At 37.5% G+C, this 25612-nt stretch overlaps 2 protein-coding genes across 5 annotated transcripts in view; both read right to left on the bottom strand.

Moving 5' to 3' along the window:
• Positions 1–1738: 1738 nt before the first annotated feature.
• On the bottom strand, positions 1739–20704 carry ttll4 (tubulin tyrosine ligase-like family, member 4). 4 transcript variants are annotated; one of them, XM_077215879.1, is made up of 20 exons: positions 20595–20704; positions 17648–18827; positions 17446–17552; positions 15692–15762; positions 15498–15543; positions 14016–14134; positions 12921–13031; positions 11314–11390; positions 10310–10501; positions 10146–10228; positions 9929–10057; positions 9714–9836; positions 9437–9535; positions 9201–9335; positions 8599–8736; positions 7873–7969; positions 6187–6397; positions 4482–4552; positions 2967–3016; positions 1739–2857 (listed from the first exon to the last, which is right to left on the bottom strand). In XM_077215879.1, exons 2-20 carry the CDS (start codon positions 17678–17680, stop codon positions 2680–2682), a joined length of 2070 nt encoding a protein of 689 aa, XP_077071994.1. In that variant the 5' UTR covers positions 17681–18827; positions 20595–20704; the 3' UTR covers positions 1739–2679. The 4 variants fall into 4 exon arrangements, with proteins under 4 accessions (XP_077071994.1, XP_077071991.1, XP_077071992.1 ...); XM_077215876.1 differs by having other exon boundaries at positions 1739–1870; positions 2639–2857; positions 17446–18827; positions 20595–20703; XM_077215877.1 differs by having other exon boundaries at positions 17446–18827; positions 20595–20686.
• The window catches only part of abcb6b (ATP binding cassette subfamily B member 6 (LAN blood group) b), a 56887-nt gene continuing 51935 nt past the window's right edge, over positions 20661–25612 (bottom strand). Inside the window, exon 19 of the transcript XR_013197119.1 lies at positions 20661–20709. The gene's annotated coding sequence lies outside the window, so the exon portion shown is untranslated. The remainder of the gene's footprint in view (positions 20710–25612) is intronic.

Genomic DNA, 25612 nt, shown 5'->3' with positions numbered 1-25612 from the left:
GGTGGTCAGGAGGAATGAAAACAAATGCTAGTTACACATGTACTGTAACTGTGGTTCAGATGACCGCCAGAGTTCTTTGTGATTTGGAATGCACCAGAAAGCATTCCGAGGCAGGGCACCGGGCTACTGCGGATTATATCCCTGCTCTTCAGCCTACGTCATGGCGGGACTTAGCTGTTATCTTTTCATAACCTATCTGGCTGGCGCAGCGATAATAAACTTGTGCTTAGCACCACCTCTGGCGGTCATCCGGAATTTACAGAACCACAGTTAAACATAACTAGCATTGTGTTTGTTTTTACAAAAGGTGATTCCCCGGAGGTTTGTAGTTTTGCATGGTCCACCTTCACGCTACTCCCACACCTTACATCAGAGGTCTTCAATCCTGCTCCTGGAGGGCCACTGTCCTGCAGAGTTTAGTTCCAACCCTAATCAAACACACCTGAATCAGCTCATCAAGCTCTTCAGGATCGCTTGAATATACAAAGGCAAGTGTGCTGAAGCAGGTTGGAACTAAACTCTGCAGGACAGTAGCCCTCCAGGAGCAGGATTGAAGACCTCTCCAAAGCTATGTTTCTGTTTACGAATATGATGTGACACGTACAGGCAACTGACGCATATCCTGTCCCGACTCCTCTTAACTATAAATCATTATTATAGGTTTAAGAGCATCAGGATTAAGTGAAGGCATGGTTTAGAAAATGCATTCTTTTGGTACTCTTATTACAAATATTTTTTTTTTTAAAGAGCATTTCTAGTTTTTCTTTTTAACAAATGAATTTACAGTTACATTTTTTCAGGTTAAGAAATAACACTTAAATTTAAGCTACCTCATTTTTCCAGGTTTTACCAAGAACATGGAAACTCTGCTTCTTAAAAGAAAGAAAATTGTAACTAAAATAAGAAATATCATTTCTAGGGCCCCTTGGAAGTTTGTTGGGGCTCCCAGACTCCTAGTTGAGAACAACTGTTGTACACCGTTTGCACAATTCGCTATGAGCAATAGTAATTGTACCACCTGTTATAAAAGTAGTAAATAGTAACTAAATGCATACTAAAGGGAATCTGCCCCTATGAGACACTATTCCTCTAACCTACCCATGCAGAAATACCAGTCAGTAGGGGTGTAATTATACATAGTTATTGAGATTTCGAAATATAAAAATGTGACCATTTGTATTGTTGATGTATCAATATGATTTGCGATAATTGATTTAGTTGTATCCAAGACTCAGCTTACTGTATTTATAAGGTATAATTCACCCAAAAATGTAAATTCTGTCATCATGTACTCACCCTCATGTCGTTTCAAACCTATAAAATTTTCGTTCAACTTTCAAACACAAACGAAGATATTTTTTTTTAAACCTGAGAGATTTCCGTTCCTCCATTTTAAGTCCATTCCTCTAAAACTTAAAACAAATATCGTAAAAATAATCAATCAAGTGGTCTAATCCAAAGTCTTCTGAAGAAACACAATGGCTTTATACGATGGACACATTTACAACCACGCGCATTCTGTAGTAAACACGGACATTCAAATGCTTGCATGATGCGCAAAAACAACATGAGAGTGAGTAAATGCAGAATGTTTATATTTGGATGAACTAACCATTCACAGTTTGGGAAAAGTCATTTTGACACTTTCTTGCAATTAGAACTGAAGCGCATACGCTCTGGAACGGCACTCCTCAAAGTGAAAGCACAAACATAATTTAAATCACCATATCACATTCAGTTATAGTAGTACGAGGTTTATTCTTATATGTACAGTGCATGAATAGTAGGAGGTGGGACATAGCGAGCACAGGGAGGGTATTTGCGGCTTGTCTGTGTAAGAGATCCAATGCCTGCATTTAAAGCACAAGTACTGCGTGAGAAAAAAAAAGAAAGTTTAGTTTCAGCGACATTTCTACATGAAACTACTATATATAATGTATAATAATGCAATGGGGGAATATTTGTGGTCCTGATAATAAAAAAAAATTATAGATTAATAAGTAATAAAAATGTATCGAATCGTGGCATGAGTTTATTGTTACACCCCTACAGATCAGCCAAGTTGTTATTGCATAGAACAGTTGTGATATGCTCAAAATAAATCACAAGATCCACAGATCGCTCTGAATATTCAATACTTTTGAGGACCTAAGTAAAATGGTTACCAAATAATTAAACAGTCATATTTCAAATAGCAATTTTAATTTTAAAACCCTAACCTGAGCATTTGTCTCCCTTCTGCCAGGCATACAAATTCCATTAGAAGACATGACAGCGAATTTTTTATTTTTACAATAGTATATCTTTCCAAACTTTATATTTCATCCCACACATTTAAAATAATCTGCCCAAAGATGCCTGTACTATACATAGACCTTTGATGTAAACAAAGCCAAATTATTTATAGGCTCATTTGGAAATGCAATCAAACCCCCAAACAATAGAGCTCTTTCCTTCTGCCACCCACATGCAGTGTATATACACCTGTGTTCCAGCATCAAACTACTGCTTTTAACACTCATCCATTTGGCCAGTTATTTTATTTAGTCTGCTTTCCAGTTCTCTCCCTTCAAATGCAGAACTGCACAACTCTAAGAGCTCTACTAGGAGCTTTAGGTGAGATGTTAAGTATACACACAGTTTAGAAGCTCTGAATGTCCAGGGTTGTGGGGGTCGAGCTCAAAGGTCGTCGTGAGAAGGCAGGCTGTCACTGACCAGGCTGGAGCTGGAGGTGGGACTGGGACTCAGGCTAACAGTACTCAGCAAACTCATGTCTGGAAGACTCATGGTGACTGACTGAACCTCCCGATCAGACAAGTCCTCGTCTTCAGCATCAGATCTCTGACTGACCATCACACTGAGAAACAGAGAGAGAGACATGACATAAGAATGAGAATAAGGTCATGAGAAAAAGTTTAGATGCAAGTTGTCAGTGAGGGATGATTGGAAGTACTGTATGTACATACCTAGATCTAGAAAGCTGAGATCTATGTCCATGATACGACTTGGAAGACCACTGTGAATACAAGCACATATATAACAAAAATATAGTTACTCAATTTATTGATTTTATTAACTTCAAAATAGAGTTCACACAAGCAATGACCAATTAATTTCCACTATCTTACTAGTAGTTTTAGGTAAACATGATTTAAAAAAAATATATCACAGAGATTGCTGGGGATGATTCTATTCTATTTGTAAGTCAGGTACCAATCTACTGTATAGAAATACGTCACATTACAGGACTTTATGGTTTATAAAGCACTTTTCTTTATGTATTCAAGGCTTGACATTAACGCTTGGCTGCCTGTCAGGACAAATGAATTTTATGAAGGGACAAATAGAAGAGAATTTTACGTGCCTGACCGGACAAGTAGCCTGATTAAAACGTCAATAACAAAAAAAAAGAACTAGGGAATCAATAAAACGAAAGAATGATTGTGATTTTATTACATTTAGTCTATAAGTTGCGATCGATAGTGAATAATACTGAATTACTGACTGTAACAAGGTTGCACTGTTCAGTCACGTGCAGCCTCTCGAGAAATGGAAACAAATGAGCACAGCTCACACAAAGAAACTCCTTTAACAACATGCTGCCTGTAAAAATTTAAAATGTGGAGTTTTATATTTTTAACATATGATACAGTTAAGCAATCTCACAGGAATAGTGCTGTTTTCCTAAATACCATTACGATTGAAAACAAGACATTAACAAAAGATTGAAAACAGGTGAATAAACAGTTAAAATTAAGTCACTTACGTTATAGACGCAATATTGACTGTTTTTGTACTGATTCAGCAGCGAAAATGGTTCCAAACAAAGATGACAGCAGAACCGTAGCGCATCTCACAGCAACACACAACCGTGTTTTCATTACTGAATGATTCAGCGTTTTGAACGAATCGGCTGAGTCAAAGATTCAATGACCCATTCATAGACAACTGTTTCATTCTTGAATGAATCGTTTGTTTGAACGAATTATTTGAATGACTGCCTCAATGACTCGTTCATTAAAACCGTCGCCTGCCGCCACCTACTGGCGGTTAAGTGCCAATATGTTTAAAAGTACCATTCCTTCCAAAGTTTCTTATTTGTATATTCAAAAATATTTAAAATAAACACCTCATTACATTATTCAATGCAGTTTTAATTTTTCAGTGTAAATTATTCAATTTGATCAGCCCTACCTGTAGTGTCTTATTATTCTAATTGAATTTGATCAAACTTGAGTATTTAAAATGAAATTTGAAGCATACATTTAATAAGATTTGGGGGGGAAATGCCCTTTAAAGGTGCAGATATGGCAATATGCAGATTTAAATATGTCAAAGCTGATTGAACACTGATAAAAAGACTTAATGTCGAGCCCTTATATTGTATCCAAAACCTTGAATTCCAATAGTGTAGCCGTATATTATAACAGTCGGTTAAAAAACAGCAACTATGGTGCGGCTGCACTCTCATCAGTACTTACGTGATGAACAGAATCTGCCAGGTTCCCCAGGTGCACCCTCTTCTCACACAAATCCCTCAGTAGATTGATAGCTAAATGAAGTATTGAAAGAGTCAAAATGGATAGCTACTCAAACCAAGCCAGATGTACAAATTAGTGATCGACCGATGTATCGGTTTACCGATATTTTTCCCGATATTTAAGCATTTTCCCATAATCGGGAATCGGTTTTGTAATATCGGATTTTCCGATAAACGGCGCCATCTTGTGGCCGTTTTGAGAATTCCGCCATTGTAGCCCGCGTCTGAGGAGATCAGTCAATAACAACTCTGTGCACAGGTAAAGTATATGTTCTACTTGCTTTGCTTTAATTATTCAACTTTATTTAACATAACAGACATGCAGAAATGAGATTTGAGACATAAATGCCTGATATAGTTTATTTATGCAGCTTGGTTCTAAAAAATTGAGACGAACTCATTGAGCCACGTAGCGTAATCCGTCATGTCCTTCCCCAATAAAGACGTAACTTTACATGAATTAAATAAAACAGACATGAATGAGTGCATGTTGAAAATAAAAGCGCTGAATTTAATTCTCTATCTGTTGTATTTGCTCACCATTAGTCTCGAAAAAAAAGTTTGTTCATATTGCTGAGCACTCACTGGGTTGATGATCAGGAATGCTCAAGCACGGCCACTGAATGAAACTTTTGACAAGATCATCTTGTTTAAACACCCTAGATTATATTATCATTTACTACATAGAAATTATTTCGCTAATACACATCTAAATATACCGCTTTGTGGAAATTAATTATTTATTATCTGCACGCGCGATCGCGGTTGAGTAACGTATAGCCTAATGTTATAGTTCTGTGTAAATGCATAGATAAACAGCACTTTGTCATAAAGCATTTCATGATCTAGACCGACAAAAATATTAATAATAATTAATAACATACTAGTTGGAAAATGCAATGATGTATATGCTGTTTTGTTTGTTACTTTCCTGATGTTATAGGCTATTCCAGCTAATATTATGCAGTGAATTAATATTACCCAGTGAATTATTCCTCACTCTTAGTTTAAACAAACGGCACATAAACCTTCTAAAACTGTTTAAAATGAATTACATTTCTGCAAAGGTGATATGACTCCCCTGTCAATTATTTTTTCCATATGAAAACATTAGACTTTTAACATTTATTTTGCCTATTGTTAACATTGTTGCCGCTGATGCTTATAAATGATATGTATAATTTAGATATAAATTATATAATGTAATAATATAAATGTTTTTATTGTAATTTGATTAGTTTACCATTTATGAAAACAAATAAACATATCCAAATATGTTAGAATAGTGTTTTTGTGCTTTATTTTTTACCTCATCAAAGCTTTTATTTTTAAACAAAGACACTTAGTAACAGTGCACTTAATTTTTTCGACTCAGACCCCTCTATTTATTTGTGTATAAATATAAAGGTTTTTTTTTTTGTATGCAAGGAGGGAGTGATTGTTATAAATAAAATGGTTTGTTCAGTTCATTTGTGTTGTAATAATTGTGCCAAAAACAGAAGTATAACAGTAAATAAATATCGGTTCTGCATATCGGTTATCGGGCACATACACATGCAAATAATCTGTATCGGTATCGGTTATAAAAAATCAATATCGGTCGATCACTAGTACAAATCAAAGCATGGTGCAATGAAGACACACACCTTTGCTCCTGCTGAGCCAGTATTTCTGTTCCCATTGGTTGAGGAGGATGTTGAGGTAGCGTGGTTGCTCAAAGAAGCGGAGGTACCGGGAGGAAACATGAGAGGGAAAAACCCGCTCAAAATCTCCTTTACGAGTCAACTCATCCTCACTCTCTGCCAGTACACGCACATCATCAGGAGTCAGAACATCCAGGATTGTGGCACAGAATTCCTACACAGACAAAAACATATTTCATAAAATGTGTGAGGAACTGAGGTAATGCAGTCATTAGTATACAACAACAATAACTGTAACAATAGTATACAACAACAATAACAATAATTAGTAGGGGTGGGAATTGGCAAAAATGTGACGATTCGATAGTATTGCGATATTTGGGCCACGATTCAATATTATTGCGATTCTCAATATATTGCGATACAGCAAGTATTGCGATTCGATTCTGCGATATTGCGATTCACGTCCCCCATATTATTCAAAGGCATTACAAAAAATAAGACCGCTCACCTCACTTTAAATGTCACATTTAATTCTGTAAACATTATCTTCTACACATTAACTGAAGTGCAAAAACTGAAAAACTTGTTCTTGAACATTCGGGACACATTGCAACACTGGTTTCATCACTTGCCCACCGCGGCACCGCAACAAAAACAAAAAAAAAAAGTTTAAAGCGTTAAAAATGTTTAACGCAATTACGCAGTATCCGTTAAATCCTGCCTGTATTACACACACACACACACGACCCACAGAAAAGACGCGCGTCAGTATCAAGTTCTCTTTCGGGCTTGAACAAACCATAACACACAAATTATGCCAAAATGTCAGTTTTGTCGAGTGTTCTCATAAGAGCAATCTTGAATTATTTAAATAAACGTAGAGATTTGTGAGAAAATGGGACGCGTGTCAGATCGCGTCTCTGTCCCACATTGCACTGCATTAACGAATGTACAGCGTATGTACGCTCAACGCCTGTCGCTCACTCGTTTTCATTCACTCCTTCAAGTGAACAGTATTAGTGGACTAACGTTAACTTAGGGAATAGGCCTAACTTAGTGAATGAGGGTTTAGAGGGCGATTTCAACCCATGTTCTCAAGCAGTGAAAAATAGAGGACAATGACAACGCGCTGACAGACAAGACCGAGCAGGAAATATTTAATATGAAACAAACAAAACTCACTGAGCTCCCAGCACATAACTTAAAATTATTTAAATACAATAGAGTAACATAAAGCAGACATAATAGAGTAACATAAACCTGAGAATAATCATAAAACCGAAATTTACCCACACTTTCGATTTGAAAGATGCGGAGCGTCGTGTACAACCGTAATACTGAAGCCATTTTCATTTGAATTTGCTGTCGAATGTACGACAACAAAGCACCGCAACAAGCGCCACCTTGTGGATGTAATACGCAAATGTAAATGATCAGAGTAAACTCTAAGAAAACCGGAAAGTAAAACAGATAATTTTATAATTAAATATCGCAATACTTTGCGCTACTGTATCGATATAATTGTGTGCGCAAAATATCACGATACTGAACAGAATCGATTTTTTCCCCCACCACTAATAATTAGTAACAATAACTTCCAGCTTGGATGATTGTACAGTGCTTTCTGTGTAGTTTAAGTGACCATCAGTGATAAGTATATGATAAAGAAAGGGTGTGTTTGAGTACCTGGTCTCCAAAGCGCTGGCTCAGATAAAAAGCTCTCTTTACTTTCTCATCAGTCGAAATGTCGGATCGCCATCTCTCTCGCACCACTCCACATAAACTGAACAATATAGAGTAAAACTTTAATAAGAGGCAGAAAATAAATAATTTAATAACAACAAAAATATAAATGAATAATATGCACTTACACCACTATTCAAAAGTTAGGGGTCGGTAAGATTTTTCAAATTTAAAAAAAATAAATAATAAAAAATCTCATGCAACACCAAGGCAGCATAAATTGGATCAAAATTACAGAAAAAAACTATAATATTGTGAAATATTATTACAATTTCAAATAACTTTTTAAAATGTAATTTATTCCTATGATGTAAAGCTGAATTTTCAGCATCATTACTCCAGTCCTCAGTGTCACATGATCCTTCAGAAATCATTCTAATATGCTGATTTGCTGCTCAAGAAACTTTTTCTTATTATTAGCAGTTGAAAACGGTTGTGCTTCTTTGATGAATAAAATTTTTAAATATAATAATATTATAAAAGTAAGTATATCACTTTTTATTTATTTAATGCTTCGTTGCTGACAAACGGTATAAAGTAGTAATGAAGTAAAATAAAAATAAAACTTACAGACCCCAAACTTTTGAGTGGTAATGTATAAAAATACCAATTAATATACAGCAATACAAGTCAATATACAAAATTTGAATATGTAAAACCAGAACTGACCTGCTGGTGGAGCTGCTGGCACTGGAACTGGAAGGCTCATTGTCTTCTCTCGATGGCAAGACAAAGCCAGCAAGGTTCAGCAGGTCCCGTATCATCTGACCCTTGATGCTGACGTCCAGCGGTGTGTTCGAATGCAGACTACAGAGAGAAGAGGAAACATTATGGTAACAATATTTAATACAGATGGCAGGATTCTGTGGAACTCAACAGCTTGGAAAAATTTAAATTATGAAAACTAAATGAACATATTTTACTGGAAAAATCCTCTGGTTCAGTGCATTTATGAGGCCAAATCCTAATCTTGCAGGAACTGATAATGTTGGGGACTAACTATAAGTAGTACTAGTGACGCTACTTGAAATTTAAACTCTAAATTTATTATGGTCCATAAGAGTAACCCTCCTTTGTGTGCCAAATAAACACTGATTCACACACTTTGATTATTCCAATAATTAATATAACCAAGTAATATAACATTCCACCTTACATCAGTGTAACTTATCATATGGTTAGTAACTTAGAAACTAATGGCTTGACCTAAAGTTGCCAGACAACTGTAAATCCTGAACAGCTTCAGCTGTAGGATTTCCTGTATGATGTACCTGGGTGAGATGTTCACCTCCAGTACCCATGGCTTCAGATTCTCATCCAACATGATGTCAAAGCCAAACAGCTCATGACAGCTATAGGCAGACCGTACATGCATCTTCACCAGTGAGTTCACATAGGGGTCAGACCTGCCATGGGAAGAGAGAAAATAATACACTTAAACATAGTGTGGACATATATAAGGACAATCTGCAAATACAGAACTAAACTAGAAATGCAGTACACTTACGCAATGATTGTTTTGATGACCATATCTTTGATCTTCTCCCAGATGAGAGTGGTGTTGATACCCTGAGAGCCTAAGTATTGCCACAGTGCCTTCAAAGCCCTGTATTAAATAAAACCTCAATCATTAGACTGTATTACGAATCTGAGATCAGTTCTAATATTTGACTTATAATGGTTATCTTGAGGCCATGAGCTGGCTGCTGATTATTACACAAACCACCCTACAAGTGCAGGACAGACTCACTCTGAATACCTGTGTAATAACTCTTTATTCTTACCATTTATGGCCCTGACAGGCCTTGTCATCGCTGTTACTCTGATACTCAGAGTTCTTCTTATTTACACTGTAGTTTGTAAGGTGCATAAACTTGTTGTTGAGGGTCTTCATAGAAGGAGAGTATCTGTGTTGAATAAAATTCAGAAAATATCAGTTTAAATGAGCAAACTCACCACATTTGCAAATTTTTGGATTTGTTGAATGACATATACTCACTTGCAGCTTGCAAAACGTACTAGTCCATCGTTAAAGATGTAAACACGGAGTGGGTCATAAGAAGTCACATACACATAGATGCGTAGATCAAACTTATTCCCACTGATGAGGTAGGGCTTGTGAAGATACCTGCAGAAATACAGACCACATCGTTTAAAAAAAATCAGAAACCTCCCTCAACGAGGAATCCTATATGATCCAAGGTTGTCCAACTAACTTCTGCACGAGGAGCGGTCTCTTGCGTGGCATTTGGCTCCACTTGTGAATGACCTGAATGCCAATTCCACGAGCAGATGCAGGCTAAACGAGAGAAATGGCAGCACGTCAATGACAAGAACCTCAGAAAGTAATTTCACAACAACTCTAGTAATGTAATGGTACCGGTTTGACAATCCATTTCTGCTTGCATCCATCCTCCCAGGCCTTCCTCAGCAGCTTGATATCCTGTGGGAGAATGAAGGAGCGTGGGAAAAAGCCAAACTCTCTTTTGCCAAAGCGTGCCTGCATCTTGGACAGGTTTCTCCAAAGTCGGTCCTTCCGGCCAATCTGAAAGGAGCCTGGAAAGTGGTTCAGCTGCCAAACAGAAATGCACGCTTGTTAATACTCAGTTGACAGGAAGTATAATGCAATTATGAAAGGTATCAAAATAATATCAGCAACTAGACAGATAATTTTCAGGTCATTTAATATGAGAAACAAACTTGATGGATTTCTATTACACAATGGTAATACACTAGGGCTGCACGATTAATCGCAATGAAACCGCACGCGATTTGGCAAAGGCTGCGATTATTTTATGCGCAGCTTGTCAGAGCAGTGCAGCTGATCGGTAGTAAATGCTGCTCCATCTGAACACCAGAGGGCGCTCTAACGCAGACACGCCAAATACACCCCGCTGCAGAAATACAATAACGCACATCATTCCAGGAAATCCCTATCGCTGTAGCTGAATAAACAGAAGATTGAAACGCTTTTTTGATTAAACATGACCTATAAACACACAACTGCCTTATTATGTGTAAGAAGCCACATCATCTCACAGAAGGATGCTCAACTGTCGTAATGAAGTGAGTTTGGAGCAAAAGCATGTTATTAAATGTCTTTAGTTAGACAAGAGGCTCATAAATGCTTCTCATGTTTGGAAAGATGTTTGATGCGTGTTGCTTTTTCAAATGCACGCTATAAGCGACTCAAACTCACAGTGCTTTCATATGGAGCAGCGTTTACATAGCCGTACATCAATGACAAGCTGCACATAAAAAATAATCGCAGCATTTGCGATTTCATAATCGCGATAAGCCAAATCGGTTTAAGTGTGATTTCATGTAAATTGCGATTAATCGTGCAGCCCTATTATACACATATGATAATCTTACCAATCTTACCTTCTGAAACTCTCTAATAGCATTGAACCCTGGTGACTTCATATGGTGACCCCAGCAGCCCAGCCAATCATGACTCTCTAGAATTAAGAACAGCACATGACAACAGACTATACCCTGGAATACATGACATAACTTTTGCAGTCTGGACGAGTAAGCAATAGTTGCTGAAAATCAGAGCCAGTCTGCAGATTCTTGCCAGTTAGAGTTGGCGGATTTCAAAGAAAAATGCACACTGTATAATGGGCACAGACTATGAATCCATCCAGTCAGATTATATTAAACATGTTTGACACTTAGTGATTTCAGAACACATATTGATTTAATTTGTCATACATTTCCCTGCATTTCTTCTCTAGGTTGCTTCATAATCTAGTTGTCAAATAAACATGTCATTGTATATTAGTATGGATGAAAATGACATTTTGGTTTTTGGCCGAAATGGAAAAACAGCCGAAAATATATGTCGCAGTGATGCTGTGCTCAATATTCCGCTCTATGCACACGTGCTCCACTCAGTTGCTCACGGCCCATGCGAACGCTCCACTCATGTCAGAGCTGCCAACTCTCACGCATTCACTGTGAGACTCACACAATTGACCCTTTTCACACGCTCTCACGCCACACATCCATTTTCTCACGCAGGGAAAAATTGCGAAAGAAAGAAGACACGGACACTGAGACAGACAAGATAGAGCAGGTTACTTTTGATATGAAACCAATCAGATCCTGAGATTCTGTCAATTTTATAACGAAATTCAAACAATAAATACGGTTTTGCGCCTTTTAAATGTGACGTGACAGATAGCTAGCGCCTGGCGGTACGTGAACCGATAATCTACCAATAGCCTACCAATCATTACCAGTCTCATTCACTGATCCCCTCCCTGCTACGCTCTGCTCACATGCTCTGATAATAAAAGCTTTGTAGGTCATACTTTATTTGGATAATTGGTCAAAAAATAAATCTGTTAAATCTGATTCTGTTGCACAGAACTGAATAAAGAATAATATATTTATAATTAATATATTTGTCCAATTTTAGTGTGTTACTACGTTCAATAAGAGTGTAGTTATTTTATTGGCTTGCATTTTTTTTTAACTCAGTATCATTGAAATTCATTAAAAAGTCTAATATTAATACAATTATTTAAAAAAAAGCTATGTTACAAATGATTTTTGGTTTTCAGCCAAGTGCATCCAGAATTTTCGGCACAGAATTTTCATTTTGGGGCATCCCTATATATTAGTAATATTGATGAATTACTTTGTTCCTCTCCTGTAAAGTCGCTTTGGATAAAATTTTCTCCTCAATACATAAATGTAAACGTTATGTCCTAGTAACGAGGTGCATGTTTATGAGTTTGTTGTGTTTGGAAGGACTTGAAAGTCTGGTAGTGTGTGATACGGAGTCATTTAGTGTATGGTGCCCAGTTTTTTCTCTGTAACCATTTACAAGTGTATAATGCCTAGCATTTTAAAATCTGTTTTTATATAAAAATTCGTGTAGTGTATTCCAGCCTTAATGCAAGCAGAAAACTACTCCGAAAACAGTTTTAATTTTGAACATTGCTAAAAACAACATTGCAAAACAGAAGCGATTGACTCACTCTTGGTAGCTTTGAAGTGCGATCTGGAGATGGTGTTTTTCACCACATTGGGAGTGACTGTAGTTATCTTCCATTTGAGTAGCTTCCTCTGTTCAGCAGGCAACAGCTCCACTGTGAAGTGAGGAGAAAATGTTACAACAGTGTTTAAGAGCTGTTTTTTAAAAGAGAAAAATGTGAGAAATGTCTGAAAAAGGTAATAACGAATCCTAGTGTCATATGTATATACAGTATATATTGTAATACATGAAAGATGCTTTAAAGGGATAGTTCACCCAAAACTGAAAATTAGCCCATGATTCACTCACCCTGAAGCCATCCTAGGTGTACATGACGTTCTTCTACAGACAAATACCATCGGCGTTATATTAAAAAATGTCCTGGCTCTTCCAACCTTTATAATGAGACTGAATGGGTGTATGTCTCTGGAAGTCCATCAAAGTGCATCCAATAAAGTGCTCCACACGCCTCCGGGGGTTAATAAAGTCCTTCTGTAGTGAAGCAATGCCTTTGTGTAAGAAAAATAACCATTTTTAAAACTTTATCGACTAAAATAACTAGCTTCCGGCAGACGGCCGTGCACATCAATTTATGCCAAAAGATTAACACTTGAACTTGACACACAGCGTAATGACGAAACGTGGTTGCCCAGTCCCGTTTGTTTGAACCGCGAGAGGTGTCAAAGCTTACGCTACACCAACATCGTCAATTGTTACTCTTTTGGCGTAAGTTGACTTGCGTAGGCCGCCTGCCGGAAGCTAATTATTTTAGTTGATAAAGTTGTAAATATGGATATTTTTCTTACACAAACGCATCGCTTCACTTCAGAAAGACTTTATTAACCCCCGAAGATGCGTGGAGCACTTTAATCATTAGTCAATGGATGTGCTTTGATGGACTTCCAAGACATACACCTATTCACTCTCATTATAAAGCTTGGAAGAGCCAGGACATTTTTTAATATAACTCCAAATGTATTCGTCTGAAAGAAGAATGTCATATACACCTAGGAGGACTTCAGGGTGAGTAAATCATGGGCTAATTTTCATTTTTGGGTGAAATATCCCTTAAAAGGCAGAGCTTTTTGTGTATGCCAACCTCTTTCATTTGCAGTGCTGAAGTACAGTGTGGGGGACATATGAGGGAAGAGACTGGAAACAAGTGCGGGTCTCTCCACCAGATCCCCCTCCACATCAGCACTAATAGGCTCCTCCACACTAAAGAAAACAAACAAAACAAAACACGTATAAATATATTAGCAGGCCGACAACAGAATCTACACACTCAGAATGTATTCAGAACCCCTACTTAGAAAAATCTACACATTCCGCGACACTTAATTTAATAAACATTTTGGCTCATTTGAAGATGCTTTCAGCTGGCAATAATAGTGTAATACTCTCAGCTCTGTTGAACATGCATAATTACTGAGGGGAAAAAATTAGCACAAAAAACAGCAACTCTAACTGACATACCCATTTTGTGATCATATTACAATTGCGATAAGAATCACAAACCAGTTTTGAATTCTTGAAATACTCTTATACAAAGATTATTGTACTATATGCTGTCAACAGCCACCTTCCTCATATAAAAATAAACCACTTCAAATAGAGATTCAAAAAAAAAGTAGCAAATATTTAAATCGAACACCCAGACAAACATACATATAATAAGTCAACTTAATAAATCAGTGGAAAACGGATACAGAAAGCAACATAACTCACGTGACAGTCATGTAGAACCGCTGAGGTTGATTCAAAATGGCCTTACACTCAACATGGGCATTTACTTTGAGTGGGAGACGCAAAACACCAGAAAACACCTACTACAAAAACCCTCATGACAATGGCTCCATGGGCCTGACACTATTCACTAGAGACTCATTTTTCCTGTTATAGAGGGATAGTTCTACTTCTATCATACACTAACAATTGTGGGAGCTTTCTACAGGCCTCTGGGTTTAAAGCTTTTCTCTGACAGCAACCACTAGAACAAACAAAAAAATTGTAAGGTCCTCCTCTGTGTGTTGGTCATCACCATGGTGATGTCAGGTGACTAGAAGAGAAGCATGTAAAGTCATAAGAAAAAGTATATAAGAGATGTAATCTAGCTTACATAGTCAAGTCAGCCTTACTTTGCATTTAAAATCTGTCAAAAGTAAGCCTTTGGCAGATCACCAGCAACAAGCACAAAGCCAGGATTAGCTAACAGAAAGAGATCTTTGAATCAGCAAAAAGATAAAAAAGGTTATTTGCAAAATACTGTAGCTGAACTACAATTCTGATGAAAAAACTCTAGACCTCAGTGTGTGTACAGGGAAAATTTTGTGGAAAATGTATCACTCGTATATGTGTTTTGTGGCAAAATTCAGCAGCTTGGATTTTATAAATGAATCATAAATATTAATCTACCAGGGCTTGTGATTAAAACCTTGCTTAAGTTTTACCATTAAGAGGCCTGACTTCACTTTACAGGTGGTGGATTCCCACCACAATTTCTAGAGAGTTAAGAAGCATGAATAAAACAGTGTGATTCTTCCTTATATGCTGAATGTTTTAAAGATAAAAGCCTAATTACTTGGACGAGGCTGCCATGGACGTTGTTGAGGAGACATCACAATCATCTGAGGATCAAAAAGTAAAAAATTTTTTTTTTATGAAAACAGTCTGACAAAATATAACATCATTCAAAAACAATTTGCTAAAAGAGTTCTGACAACACAGGTTCATGTATGCTGAGGTTAAATCCACAGAACGAAGCAGTTCTGTTACCATCATCACTGAAGTCATTCTCCAGCTGATCCGGAAGCTCCTCCTCATCAACATCTAGTAGCATTTCCTGTCTTAAAAGTGATTTACGATAGAGAAAAAAAATGTTGATGATTGACATCTGACATGTGACTTTTATATGAGGTGCACAATATAATGGTGCTTTAAGTTAGGTCCAAAATGCAAAAGGATTTGTTCATTCAAGTTTTAATGATACAGTCAACCCAATTTGTTGATCTACCATCCAAAAGTTTGGGGTCAGTAAGATTTTTTTAAAGAAATTAATACTTAATTTCCTCTGCAAGGATGAATTAAATTGACCTAAAGTGACAGTGAAGACATTTATAGGGTTACAAAAGGTTTATTTTGTTCTGCTGAACTTTCTATTCTTTAAAGAATCCTGAAAAAGTGTATGGTTTCCACAACAAAATTAAGCAACACAACTGGTTTTCACATTCATTATAATAAGAAATGTTTCTTGAGCAGCAAATCAGCATTAGAATGATTTCTGAAGGATCATGTGACTATGGAGTCACTATGGAATTATGTTGAAAATTCCCACCCAGGGCTTGAAATTAACTTTTTGAGGCACTTGTCCTTCGGACAAGTAAATTTATGTTTCACTTGTCCATGCACAAAAGTCACTTGTCCGGGTAAAGATTTATAATTTTATCTAGGGCTGCACGATTTGGGGACAATGTCATATTCCTATTATTGAGATCAATATTGCGGTTGTGATATGCGATTGCGATATAATAAACAAATGGTTTCATGAGTCAACTTGTTTGGTTCTAAACCAAATGCACACACAGATTAGTGATAATTCTGAAATTAGCAATAACAACTAAATGATTGATAACACCTATAATGATCAATAAGCCATTGATGTTTGGATAAAAATGAACTGTCTAACAGGTAGGACATATACAGAAATTGAATAAAGTTATCAAACAGTCTGCGCAGCATAAATTATAAATTATATATAGACTACTCCTTATTAAAGCTACACAAGTTCTTTAGTCAAGAGCAGTGAGTAATTTTCTCTGTTCCCTTTGTTCTTTCATTAACTTTACTGACAGAACACTTTATTGGTAGCTGGCCCTTTAAGAGCAACCGCTGTGGACAGAGACGCGGATCTCACACGCGCCTCATTCTCTCACGAGTCACAACTCTTTATGTCCATCATAAGACTGCTCTTGTGTTATGAAGATACTCGACAAATGACATTTTGGCTTAATTGTGTGTGTTGATGTTCGTTCAAGCGCGAAAGAGAACTGTATTCTGGCGCGCGGTCTGTGCATGCGCATCATGGTGCGCGTCTTTCTGCGAGTCACATTCAGGACATTCACAGGCCATTCACATTCAGGACATGTCTTCGTTTCAAATCTGTAAAATTAAATCTGTAAAATAGACGTAACGAGTGGCACATAACGTGAAGTAACATGGCATTTTATTTTGTTTGAAATTTAACTTGTCCGGTCGGACAACTAATTTTCTCTTCTACTTGTCCTACAAAAAATCCACTTGTCCCGGACAAGCGGACAAGCCTTAATGTCGAGCACTGCCACCACAGGAATAAATTACATTTAAAAATATTTTGAAACAGAAAATTTATTTTAAACTTTAGTACTTTTTCACAATATTACTGTTTTAACAATTTTTAATAAAATAAATGCAGCCTTGGTGATCAGAAGAGACTTTTTCATGAACATTTTACAGAACCCCACATTTTTAATAGTACAATTAAAAGCACACACCTCTGAATCTCTGGATTATCTTCCTCCTCTCCATTAAGTGTCATGGGGCTTGTGTCCATCTGAGAGGCCTGACAACTTTCCTCTTTTGTGAGATGAATGGCAGATATCTGGTTTGTGACGGTGTAAACAGAAGGCGAATGAGGAGAGGCCATATTGTGGCCAGTCACCTCTGGAATGGCACAATCACCTCCATGCATCTTACCATCACAAAAAACAGCAGAAGGGCACTTCTCATCCATTATTTCAAAACTGAGGGCACTGTTGGTTTCCATGGGTGCAAAACAAGCCTCCTTATCTTCATTAATAAGGTAGATGGGCACGGAACTGTCTGTGAGATGTTTTATGTTGCTCAAAATGTTGAGTGTCCTGTGCCTTGCATGTACATTGAGTTTTTGAACAGCGGTGAACTCTGCCTCAGAGCTGATTTTTGTCACTCTCTGAGAAGCTTCACTGGCACCATGTCCTACGCAGCAATCCAGCTCATTTGCTCTAGTTTCTTCCATTACGATCTTCTCAAACTGCCTCAGATCCTTTGCCGCCTTGCTGTGGTTCAAAAGCACATCCGTGCATACGTTTTTTAAAGGCACGCTCGGTTGGGGAGGCTTGATTGCATCTGCTTTGAGGCCTCGTGCATATGTCCCATTGCAGCCGCTTATGATATTGGCAGGACTGTGAAGGTCATTGGTCTCTTGTTTGGAGTACGAGGGCATTTTGGCATTTGGGGGCCGCATAACGCCATTGGTGTTATCCCTGAGCTTGTTGCTCGTCCAAGGCAAAGACTGATTAGTAGGCATGATCTTCTCAATTACAAACCTTTGAGAAGAAGACTTGGGTGGGGAGGGACAGGCAGGACTAACAGACAGCTGAGGCGAAAAGGCCCTTTTACCTAACAGTCCTGACTTGAACCTAAATGATTCAAGGTTCCAATGGGGCTGAGTGTGGCTATGGCATGCAGCAGGAGTAGCGTTAATATGGGGCAAGCTCTTCGATCTAACACTGTGTGTCCTTAAACCATTACTTGCACCATTCAAAGAACTCACGCTTGTGCTCTGAGCGCGGGTGACTCTTATGGTAGGCACATGTGGATAGGCACGTTGTGTGGGGATCCCTGAGACACAGTAGGGCTGATCATACAGCACTCTCACATTCGGCTGAGGCAGGAAATCACCTGCGCCGCCCTGAAATCTCTTTCTGTCAGCGTTGAAGGAGATTCGTGCATTGGGTGAATGGACTACAGCGGACTTGGCTTGGACAACGAGGGCAGGCCGTGATGCCCCATTCCTTGCGTCTTTAGCTCCACTGGAGGCCATTAATTGCCATCTCACACCCCCCTGGCATGGGTTCAGGCACACACATAAGTGAAGAAGCGAAGGGTAGACGGGCTACAACCGTAAAACAGAGAGAAATAACACCAGTTATTGATAAAATGCTCAATGTGGAGCTTTAATACCATTTTGAGCCTTTCCGCAGGGCCATAACCACCATAGAAATTTTATAATTATCAGATATGATCACATTGTCCCCCTCAATATTTGATATTCTTGATGATGCTCTGCTGCACTTCATTACGCACTGTTTTATTTGGTGATTTTAAGCTGGTCTGCCTCAGCAGTCTAATGTCAAAATGATTAAGAAGGCCTACTAAATCAAAGGTAGCGGGCTTTACTGTTCACAGAAGACACATATGAATTACAGACAATGTTAAACAACCAAAAATAATAACAGTGATACAAAATACTCGACTTTTTGTCAAATTTCAGTTTTGAAAATATATTTCATTTAGAGATTCATAAGCCTTTTTTCCCCCAGCATAGGTATATAATTAAGAGTGAATATCTATATATATATATATATATATATATATATATATATATACACACACACACACACACACACATACATACATACATACATGAAAAGAAATAGACATCTTTTCATTTTTAGTGGCCATATAGAAAATCCTGAAATGGAGAACCTACATATATCCATGAATTTAACCTAGACCTAGAACACAAATGGAAAATCTGGATTTGCTCTACTCTAAAATATTTAATAGCATATGTCGCTTTATTGTGTAGAGTAAAACATGCTTGCAGCAGGCCAGTGTGTTATCACTCTCTGTATTTAGGGTTTTATTGGAGACTTTTTATATAGATAATCACTTATATTTAATCATTCAAAAGGTTGGTATCTGACATGTAGATGTCAGTCTGGCTAGAAATCACTGTGAAACTATTTTTTAAGAGACAAGGCCTTAAACACCATGTCTTGAACAATGGGGAGAGACCAAACCTTTTTTGCCAGGAGGTGGTGTAGCCTAGTTATGGTCCTTATTTAAAGGAATTCAATAATTCAAGGATTTAAAGGAATAAAGAAAAAACAGCACTGGATAAATAACGAATGAACAGTACATGTAACGTTCCCAAAGTAACGTTACCATACTAACACCATGTTTTTTGAACATGTGCCATACTATTCTTAAATGTAACGTGGAGTAATGTTAAAGTAACGTTACTTATCTGATACTCTGTTTAGTCTGATAATGAATTATACGTGCACTTGGGATGATGGGAGCTATGAAGCTCAAAATGTTTTCTGTAGGCAGCTCACAAGATTTTGAGACATACACACAGTGTTAGATAGCTTGATATTTTCACACTTAACTTAGTCTGAATCCTATGAGACTCTTCTTAGACCAACACCTCCCCTCCCTTCAGACATTAAAACCAGCTTGTTCTAATGAATAATCAATAGTTTGGGCTTTCAGTGGTCTCACACTAACGTAAAGTCTACATACATGAACTGTGCTATATTGTTGTGAATGGAGTCTAACGTAAGCAGACATACAGCCTGTGTCATCAAATCATTGTAACGTTAACCTGTCTAGCTAGAAAGTGATTTTAGGCATCATGGCCGTAATAAATGATATCTAAATAGACAGCGTACTAGATTTTGGGACACAGCCAAAGCGAGGGTAACGGTTAGCCTGTTAGCTCAGCACACAACAGTCGCCTCACACTGGGCTAACAATACTTGTGACATATATCACCAGCGTCCTCGTGCACGGGACGAACCCGTTTTGTTTAACACTAACGTTTATGCAACACAGAGACTTATGTCTATTTCAGTAAGTCATAAAAGCGTCTTACCGGCTCGGGCTGACAGGGTAATTTACAGTTTCGCCTCAGAGTCTCCCGCGCGCTCGAGAAGCCCGCCTGCCGCCGCCTCGTGCTGTTTTCCCTCCTCGTGCTGCTGCCTGTCTGTCTGTCTGACAACCACACACACACACACACACGCGCGCGCGCTGTAATTCAAATATAATATTAAATGTGAATATAAAAATCATATAAAAGACGTAAAACGAAAATTGGAAATGTTGTCTTTGGCAACTAACTGAAATCATAAGTTTAGGTACTAAAATTATTACTAAAACGGACATTAAAGTAAAAGTTACTTTCAGAAAGTATACTGTAGAAATACTGGTGTGAAAACGAATAAAAAACAAAAAAGAACATAAAATTAAAACTGAAAATACAAATGAAGGCTATATAGCTAATTTAAAAAGATGAATAATAGTAAATAATAGTCTATAAATAGATACTATGTAAATAATCCTTAAATAACACTGGTCTGAACCATAATTTACATCTCTAGTCAAACTTAGATGAGGTAAATAACTTAAAGCCCAACCATACCTAATGTATATTGCCTATATGTATACTCACTATAAGTGTGACAATAATCTGCATAACGCATAATAGATGTTTTCTGTTGTAAAGCCTGAGCGTAACTGACTAAACTCATCCAATATCCTTTCCAGTTATTGAAAACTCTTTTACAGAATGAAGTAACCCAGTACCACCATCTCACATGCACTTAAAATTAAATATGCATAGTGACAAACAACCTGCAATTCAAACTCTCAGCAGGTCACCATGATGTTGTGCCCTTAGACACACACACACACGCACGCACGCACGCACGCACGCACGCGCGCGCGCACACACACACACACACACACACACACACACACACACACACACACACACACTTAGTGAACAAAGCAAACACAGTTGCTATACACACATTCTGTTTAAGGTACACTGGTGGCTACATTAAGCTCTGCAATGTAAGCCTATATCTTTCAGGCTGAATCAAAGATAAGCTTGAACCCTTTCAGCGACCTTCATGAAATCACAATGCTGTGCTATCATGTAAGATTCTTAGGTGAGAGAGAGCTTGATCAGATATTTTCTTCAGTGAGCCCCAGACTGACATGACACTGGATAAGGTTACATTACCATGGAAAGAGTCAAGACAATGCACACAAACTAACTAGGCCATGGTTACTACTTCAACCATGGCCTAGTTAGTTTGTGTGCATTGTCTTGGGACTCAGGGGGAATATATCTGAGAATAAATAACATAAAGGAATGCCCTGGATTATTATAATTTAGGTTGTGTTCTGTTGTGTAAGTGTATTTTTAAAAGGTCATGAACTGAGAAATAAACTTTTCCTCGAGCTTTTGACATATAAAATTATCAATGATCAATCGAACTTTACAGACCACATTGCTACCCCGTCCTGCAGATTTATACAACATAAGGAAGATCAGGGCCTTCCTATCAGAGCATGCTACACAACTCCTTATCCAAGCTCTTGTTCTATCTAGACTGGACTCCAAAATGCTGCAGCTAGAAGGGTCTTTAATGACCCGAAGAGAGCACACGTCACTCCTCTCCTCACTAAATTGCACTGGTTGCCAGTTGCCGCTCGCCTCAAATTCAAGTCACTGACCTTTTCCTACAGAATAACCACTGGCTCTGCTCCCTTTTACCTGAACTCATTACTTCAGACTTACATGCCATCCAGAAACTTGCGCTCTGCAAGTGAACATTGTATCGTGGTGCCATCTCAAAGAGGCACAAAATCTCTTTCTCAGACCTTTACCTTGACTGTTCAACTGGTGGAATGACCTGCCTAACTCAACCAGAGCTGCTGAGTCCGTAGCCATTTTCAAGAAGCGGCTGAAGACGCATCTTTTTCGGCAACACTTGATCCATTAATAACACTCTCTCTTCTATTCTATAATTTAAAAAAAGTAAATGTACTGCGTTAGAGTAAACTGGAAAGGTTCATAGCACTTGCATATCCTTAGTTTAACTGCTTCTATTGTTCTCATTTGTAAGTCACTTTGGATAAAAGCGTCAGCTAAATGAATAAATGTAAATGTAAATATATAAAAGGTCATCATAAGAATATCCAGCAAATTTCAGAACTGAAAACTTCCTTGTTAGTCCAAAAACAGCTTTTATTGTTACCAAGCTCAGACCTCATAGGTGAAAGACCACCTCTACAGGAGAAAATCAACGACTTCATCATTGCAACTTTACTTTAGCCCCACCCACTGTGTTAGTGAGATGATAAATAACATTAGCTTCCAAAGGATCCTAATGCTTGGAATGTGGTTATTTTCAAAAATGCGGAGGTTTCAGTTGGTAAATGGACTGCATTTATATGGTGCTTTCAACCAACCCATGGCCACCAAAGCGCTTTTGCCTCACATTCATACACCGACGGCGTAGTCAGCCATGCAAGGCACCATCCAGCTCGACCGGGGTAAGGTGTCTTGCTCATGGACACCTCGACACTTGGTCAGGTGGAACTAGGATGGAACCACCAACCTTTTGGTTTATAGACAACCTACATGAACCACTGCGCCCCAGTAAATCAGTCACAATTTCGGCACAGGCATTACAAACAGACTTGTACTATATGGACAGTAATGCCACAACATGTAAATAACTGTGTTCATTCTAACGCCTGATCTGTCACCATGTGATTACTGATATAGAATGATTCATGTGCAGTCAGATGTTCTTTGTCTAAGTATGTGTCAGTAAATCAAACCAGAGACTAAACGGTCAACTTCACATTGTTTCTCTTAGGAAAATAATAATCTGTTATTTAAACTGTGATTCAATTATATATAGAAAGCGATAAAAGAACTCTTCCTTCGTTCACACTCTCCTCTATGTTCGGCCTGAGGCGGGAGCTCAAGATGGCGCCAGTGTGTTCATCGGCAGGCCGTTACTCTAGGTGTGTGCAGTGTATCCCGCTGTTTCTGTTCGTAATTGTGTTGTTTATGTGCCTGTCAGCACATAAAGTTACATCTTTAATTACATATGATCGTCAATTTCTTCTTGCCAGTTGGACTACTGCCGTGAGGGTTATGATGAACGAGAACGCGGATCTTCTAATCCTCCGTTCCTAGCCCGTCTCCCATCATACATTCGTCGAGTCCCAGGCTGATCTTTGCACAGAAGGAGACGGGCGAGACGACACGGGAAGCGTGGCGGCACTATGGTGCGATTAATAATATGGTCTTTGTTTCCTGTTTACACTCAGTGTATTTGGGGTCTATATGACCCCAGACATAAATAGAGCTATTGTACAAAAAAATATAAATTTTAATAATACAAATTACATATCATTTTTTTTCGTTGACTTCTCATCTATATTTTTATGCTGTGTTTTGGGGGATATGAAGTACTTTTTTACCTTTTTACTGCAAAATTCATCAACAACACCATTAGCATAAATATGAAATATTACATTTTTATGAAAAAAACACATTAATGATGATCAAATTTAAATAGGAATTGTTTCTGGATATTGATCTAGGTGTTAGATGCATAATTCTGCCATCTGCTGGTTAGATGTTTTTTTGTAGATAATATATTTTTAGCCTTAAAGTGTAATTACCATATACTTCCAGCAGAGGCCCCATAGAGATCCATTCATTTTTCTGGATGTGACTTACTGCTCTTATAACAGTTTTTGTTATGAATATATATATTTAAACGTTTAAAATACATTAAATCAGTATTTTGTCAAAGTTGGAATTACTTTTGTTGTTGTTTGAGGTCTTTTGAAGTATCTTGTTATTGCAATAATGCTATATAAATTTTGCAGTAATACCAAATAAATTTGCAATAATGCCACAAGTTACCACTAAAAGAAAATACTTGATTGCAATTTCATATTATTTCAATGATCAAAATGTATAAAATGAATAACTTTACAATAAGAAATTAATTTTTAAAAGGAAATAAAAACAAAAAACAAACAGCTATAGGCAGATATGAACAGGAGTGAAGAGTAAACACCTGTGTGTCTGTGTGTGTGCACATGTGCATGTGTACGTGTGTGTGTGTGTGTGTGTGTGTGTGTGTGTGTGTAATCATGCTCATTCCACATTTTTTCTCTAATGCCAGGCCTTCATTTATGTGTGAACATTTTTAGATTCATGCTGGAATTATTTATTTTATTTCTCAATTTCTATAAAAATGCTCTCTTTTGCTGTCACACCTGTTTGTTTCTTTGTTTCTTTGTGTGTCTCTCTGTGTGTAGTTATATGTGTGTAGTCATGTTATTTCCATATTGCATTTGTGCTCTCATACCATACCTTCATTTGTGTGTGAAAATTTTTAGATTTATGCAGAAATTATTGATTTTATTTCCCAATTTCTATAAAAATGCTCTCTATTGTAGTCACACCTCTCTCTATCTGTGTGTGTATTTGTGTCTGTGTGTGTGTGCACATGTGTGTGTGATAATGTTCATTCCACATTGTATTAGTGATCTAGTACCAGGCCTTCATTTATGTGTGAGAATTTTCAGATTTATGCTGGAATTATTGATTTTATTTGCCAATTTAAACAAAAATGCTTTCTATTGGAGTCATACGTTTATGTGTGTTTGTGTGCGTGTACACGTGTGTGTGCAAGTGATCATGTTCATTCCACATTGCATTTGTGCTCTATTACCAAGACTTCATTGCGGTATGGAAATTTTCATATTTATTCTGGATTTATTGATTTTTTTTGACAAATGAAAAATAAAAAACACTTTTTTTTCGATTTTCCCATTCATTTCAATGTGGGGTCATATTGACCCCAAAGGCACTGAGTGTGACTTTTTTTTACACACCTTTAGAACAACCGAATCAAGCCCAGTTTTTTTGTGTGTGTATAGATAGTTAATGTAGAAAAAGTCACAAAATTATATGCAACTGAGATGAAGGGAACCATGTTTATTTACTACGAAAAAGTCGATTGGGGTCGTATAGACCCCAGGAGACATAGTAGGAAAGCTCGTCGCAAT

The sequence above is a fragment of the Siphateles boraxobius genome, unplaced genomic scaffold, assembly GCF_051911475.1.
Source record: "Siphateles boraxobius isolate OS27281-9 unplaced genomic scaffold, OSU_SipBor_1 7, whole genome shotgun sequence".
Classification (NCBI taxonomy): domain Eukaryota; kingdom Metazoa; phylum Chordata; class Actinopteri; order Cypriniformes; family Leuciscidae; genus Siphateles; species Siphateles boraxobius.
Note: the sequence above shows the minus strand (reverse complement) of the source record. Positions and strands in the feature narration are given on the sequence as shown.